We start from the raw sequence: 5,949 nt of genomic DNA, 5'->3' as shown, positions 1-5,949 counted from the left end.
TCTCTCCCACTCTAATTCAGGATCTGAAACAAGCATCCCGTTCCCAGCTCTGCTTCTAAACTGATCACAAAAGGCAGAACCAAACAGCATGAGTAAAAGCCCAGCACACATTAGCCCCATTTTCACTCTGGCAGCTGTCTCCAACTTCTGACCTCTCACCTAACCGAGCCGAGTACGATGGCGTGATTGCGTGTCACCTGGCTTTCTGCAATCAAGACAGAACTCCTCCAGCTGTTAGAAATTACAATCAAGACCAACCAATTTATTCCACAGGTAGGCTTTACTGTTTTGTCTCTGCAGTCAGGAAGCTGAAAAGCAGAACCAAAGGTGACAGAACAAAGACTTCACCTGCACTATTGTTATCAAGTAAGAAAAATAAAGTACCCTAGCCTGCCAGTAATAAATATAAAATAAATTGAGACAAAAAATTACAAGATTAATAACAACATTAAAATACGGAATGGTTATCCTACTAAAGTATTTTAGATAATTCCCAAAGCATGTTAATTATATAAACATAGTAAATTCAAAAGATCAGAGAAATTTAGAAAACTGAAATAAAAACCTCAACATTGAAATTTAATTGACAATAAGTTTTTTTTTTTTTTTTTTCTGTATAAAATGTTTTTTTTTTTGCGTCTTTTATTTTTATTTTTATGTAAATCATACCCGGATATTACGCACCCAGTGACGTCACTAGCAGGAAGTTCCAACACTGCTTTTTGGATATACGTTTGGCTCTCGGAAGCTTGATGTCCCTCGTTGAGCGTTTTATTTTTCTTTATAAAGAAAGTGGAACAATCTTATTTAGCGTGGGGGAGTATCGTTATATGCAGGATTAAACCGCATAGCTGGTACTTTGTACTTCCGGTTTGTGCTGGAATACATTTCTGTCGTTTTTTCTGTTAGCTGGGTAAAGCTAACGAAGCTAGGTCGGGTTGTTTTGATTATTTAACTTGAACATAAACGTGACGTCGACGCTGACTACGCTCCGTTTCCAGGGTTTAAAACACGGGAGGACTTTCCGCATAAATCCCCGTGAAAAGAAACGGAGAATATTGTTTGTGTTAGAAGCTACGAAACAAAAGATTAACGGACAACGTAACTGCGTCGCGTGCTCCCCAAACAAGTGATCTTCAAAGAGGTCGGCGTGAACCGGGTCCGATGCGGGGGATGATGGGGACGCAGAGTAGCCCGGTGAAGAGTTACGACTACCTGCTGAAGTTCCTCCTGGTGGGAGACAGTGACGTGGGGAAGGGGGAGATCCTGGACAGCTTACAGGACGGATCCGCCGAGTCTCCGTACGCCTACAGCAGCGGTGAATATCAGCTGTTAGAGATCAGAGATCAATACCTCCGTTAGTTCAGTTAGAGATCAGAGATCAATACCTCCGTTAGTTCAGTTAGAGATCAGAGATCAATACCTCCTTTAGTTCAGTTAGAGATCAGAGATCAATACCTCCGTTCACCTACAGCAGCGGTGAATATCAGCTGTTAGAGATCAGAGATCAATACCTCCGTTCACCTACAGCAGCGGTGAATATCAGCTGTTAGAGATCAGAGATCAATACCTCCGTTAGTCCAGTTAGAGATCAGAGATCAATACCTCCTTTAGTCCAGTTAGAGATCAGAGATCAATACCTCCGTTAGTCCAGTTAGAGATCAGAGATCAATACTTCACTCACTGTCTGTGTCTGTGATCTTAGGGATCGATTATAAAACCACCACCATTCTGCTGGATGGGAGGAGAGTGAAATTAGAGCTGTGGTAAGTTTATACAACTTTATACATTTATACTAATGAGCCATAACCCACTGACATATTTATATTAAATATACTTAATATTCATTCCTGACCACTTCAATCAGATTTTACAATAAATCACTTGGCCGAATCCTTCCTACATCAATAACACGTTGCACTGTTGTTTAGTTTAAATTAATATTATTCTCTTTTTATTTGTATATAATGTACAAATTTTGCCTTGCAGGATTAATAAAGTATCTATCTATCTATCTATCTATTATCTATCTATCTATCTATCTATCTATCTATCTATCTATCTATTATCTATCTATCTATCTATCTATCTATCTATCTGTCTGTCTGTCTGTCTGTCTGTCTGTCTGTCTGTCTATCTATCTATCTATCTATCTATCTATCTATCTATCTATCTATCTATTTTCTCTCAAGCAGATTGAATTGCAACTCATTACGCCTTTTATTTATACTCCAGAAATCATTGAGGTTGACCCTTGTTTACAACGACATGGAGTCATTTACAGAGGAAAGAACCAATAGAAACAACGGCAGTGATCACAGCAGTAAAACGAGCTGATGGAGATGAGATTGTACCACAGATTAGATTATAGTTCATCATTTAAATGTCAGATGAACGAAGATTAACCTGAAAGAGGAATTAAAATCAACAAAAACTTCAAATAAGAAAGTGATAAGAAGCATTAAATTATAAATCATGTAGTTTGAGTAGATAAAACGGAGTAAAGTACAGTTATATAAAATGATTACAATCAAAGATTTAAACTCAAACTTTGGAAATGTGTGAACAGAATAAGTGAACTGATTTTAAGGAGATTCTGTATTTTGTTGCAGGAGTCACTAAAGTTAAAAGCAGACTTTCCCAGATTAATAAGAGACAGCTGAACTGAACATTATGTTTTATTCTTGCTTCTCTCTGTGTGTGTGTGTGTGTGTGTGTGTGTGTGTGTGTGTGTGTGTGTGTGTGTGTGTGTCTTCGACAGGGACACATCAGGACAAGGCAGATTCTGCACCATCTTCAGGTCGTACTCTCGTGGAGCACAGGTGACTTCTAAAGCAATTCATATCTATTTTCTTTTTAACTTGTAATGGAAATATGTATTTACGCCGACTTGTTCTTACCACAGGGCATCCTGCTGGTGTATGACATCACTAACGGCTGGTCGTTTGATGGCATCGACCGTTGGATCCGGGAGATTGATGAGGTGATTGAGTTATATGCTAAATCTTTATCCTTCCAGGCCTGAGTGAGATCATTATATATCTCGTGCTCTCCTATAAAGTCTGTACACCGAAGAGTTGGACATGCAGAGTAGCGTTTTTACGAGATATTACAGCCGACCCTCTGTTCGTCGCCAGCATGCTCCGGGTGTGCCCAGGATCCTCGTGGGGAACCGGCTTCACCTGGCGTACAAGCGGCAGGTGCCGACGGAGCAGGCGAGGGCGTACGCAGAGAAGAACAGCATGACGTTCTTCGAGGTCAGTCCGCTCTGCAACTTCAACGTCATCGAGTCCTTCACCGAGCTTTCACGCATCGTGCTGATGAGGCACGGGATGGAGAAGTTCTGGAGGCCCAACAGAGGTAATCTGATTCATCCTGTAGGAATGTTTATTGGACTCATTTATCTGGTACAGAAGGAAACACAATGAAATATATGATAGCACCTGTTGTAGGAACTTTGGACAACAAAAAAGAAAAGGCTCCTGTTTTTAGCTTTAATGCAACAGCTTCATAAAATCTGACGCCAACATAAAAACATGCAACCTTTGAACTAGTTTAATTTACTTGTTACTTGAAGTCAATCCCAAAATAACTTCCAACTCAAAGTTCTGTAACAAAATGTTACAAAAATAAAGGATTCAAATAAATAGGTTCAAATAAAGCTTAAAAATTGATCACAGAATAAAACTCAATACAAACAATACCAGAATTGCTTCATTTGCCAGAGTGCTTCAGCTTCTTTAGTATATATATTTGATACGTATACTTACTTATACTTTACAGTCTCTCCAGGAGTTTGCAGGTTTTTTTGTGATTGTTTGCGATAACATTTCTTCAATTTTACAACAGATTTTCTCAAAACTTGCGACGTAATTTACGGTTTTGTTTGTTTTTCACGGTAAAATCAAGGAAGATAAATGATTTGTTTTTGTTTTTAAAACAATACTTGATAAAGAGTAAGATATGTACTCACTTCCTTTGAATTTGCGTTAATTATTGCAATCACAACAATGCTATTTTCCCTGAAGGGACTGACTTTACAGACAAGATGGAAAGACATTAAAAAGAAGCGTCTCCTGTCCTTGTTCTTCAGTCTTCAGCCTCCAGGATCTGTGCTGCCGCTCCATCGTCTCCTGCACGCCGGTGCACCTCATCGACAAACTGCCCCTCCCCGTCGCCATCAAGTCGCACCTCAAGTCCTTCTCCATGGCCAACGGGATGAACGCCGTCATGATGCACGGACGCTCGTACTCGGTGGCCACCAGCGCGGCCTCCGGAGGCGGCGGCGGCGGCGGAAGCAAAGCCAACAGTCTCAAACGCTCCAAGTCCTTCAGGCCTCCGCAGAGTCCTCCGAAGGACTCGTCGTCGTCCTCCAAGGGGAACTGTAAGATCTCGTAGTGACGGCGCGGACCGACGGCCGCCTCCCAGGGCCGCTGGTACAGGTGTTGTTGCTCCGAGAGGTCGCGAGGCCACAGAAGAGCTGCCGGAAATCTTCATCGGAAACGGAAACGTGGCGGTGAACTCACCTTCACCTTTGGGAAGTGACTTTGGACGGTCGGATCGGTTTCTGTTCTCTCCGGGGTCGCTGGCGCCATCTTGCGGTTGTCCCGTCTCCTCTTTAACGAGGCTCGCTGTAGAAGAAGAGTTCCCGGGGACCAACAGATGTCAATCAAGGATTATCACTCACCCGTCAACACTACAAACGAGTGCAGGGACTGTAGCTGGCTTCATTTGGAGAAGGATTGTGTTTAAAGTTGTACTTGAAGTTGTAAATATTGTGTTCGTGCTGTCGTTGCGGTCTGTGCGGTCGGTCGTCATGGGGACGAGCGTTTTTCTGCTTGTTTCGTCTTGAATGTTTCGGAAGTCGTGCTTTGATGTTGTGTGTCTTATGACCTTCGTCTACTGTACAAGATGCCGTTGTGCAACCACTAAGGCTGCTGAGCTACTTATTGAAGACTCCGTTTTTAAGTAAGAGTGGCTTCAATTTTGAATGTCGTGAGAGCAGGCGTGGTTTCCCAGACAGAAAGATTCACTGAGAAACAAGTTGGTCTTGTTTGCCAGATTTCCTGCCCTGAACTTCAGCCTCCGTCTCCACCAGTCTTTCTGCTCACGCTCTGTTGAGGCCTTTTATGCCTCTGAAATGTAGAATTCTTTGCTTTAACTGGGTCAGCATGATCATTTTTAACCTGCGTACTCTTAAAACGATGAGGAAACCTTGTACAAACTCACGTGCAGATCGTTTGCTCATTCGTGGCGTTTTGTCTTTGGAGAATTCTGCATTCTCGGTTTTTAATATAAACTCACAGGACTTTGGTGAGAAGAATATTTTAATTGTTTTTATCTACCTGTTATGTATTTATGAATGTAAGACAATATTCATCTACTTTTCTGTGGCCGTGTGGTTTTTACGTGAGATTGTATGAATAACAGGTGAGAAGCTGTTGCGCTTACGTCTGGTTTTCCAGCCTTCTTCTGAATGTGTGAGGTTACGATGGTTGTTTACAGCAGGAGACAGTGTTTTAATCCCAACGAAGGATTTCTTTTTTAACAGGTGAATAATCGACACAAATATTTTTATTCTGATATGAATTCACACCTCTGATGAACTCGTGCTTTAACGTTGCCAGCTTCTGTGTAATAAGGTCATCGAGGGCGTAAAGAAGTGTTTCCTGCTGGCGCCTTGTTTACGTGCTGTATTGAGAGCAGAATAAAAGGAGAAGAGACTGAACATTTAAAGCACTAAATGTAAACGGTTGATGGTGATTGTGGCGCTCAGCTGTATGTAAAAGGTTTTATTATATTTATGTCTCCATGGGAAACAGTCATCCATCAAAATAAAGGGTAAAAGTACAAAGTTGCCTTTTATTTTCACTAACTTGTGTTTGCTTCATGACAATATTTTTCATTTAAACATTTGTTCAGATCATTGTGGGAGTGTTTGTTTTGTTC

The 5,949-nt window shown here is 41.3% G+C and overlaps 1 protein-coding gene across 1 annotated transcript; it reads left to right on the top strand.

Moving 5' to 3' along the window:
* Positions 1 to 685: 685 nt before the first annotated feature.
* LOC138208228 (ras-related protein Rab-40C-like) lies at positions 686 to 5,906 on the top strand. Its single transcript, XM_069165969.1, has 6 exons — positions 686 to 1,318; positions 1,706 to 1,766; positions 2,762 to 2,822; positions 2,906 to 2,983; positions 3,138 to 3,360; positions 4,094 to 5,906. The coding sequence occupies exons 1-6, from the start codon at positions 1,165 to 1,167 to the stop codon at positions 4,396 to 4,398; spliced, it is 882 nt and encodes a 293-aa protein (XP_069022070.1). The 5' UTR covers positions 686 to 1,164; the 3' UTR covers positions 4,399 to 5,906.
* The last annotated feature ends 43 nt before the right edge of the window (positions 5,907 to 5,949 follow it).

The sequence above is a fragment of the Embiotoca jacksoni genome, unplaced genomic scaffold (assembly GCF_022577435.1).
Source record: "Embiotoca jacksoni isolate LCO1_2020_lvr unplaced genomic scaffold, fEmbJac1.0.p SCAF_36, whole genome shotgun sequence".
NCBI classification, from domain to species: Eukaryota; Metazoa; Chordata; class Actinopteri; family Embiotocidae; genus Embiotoca; species Embiotoca jacksoni.
Note: the sequence above shows the minus strand (reverse complement) of the source record. Positions and strands in the feature narration are given on the sequence as shown.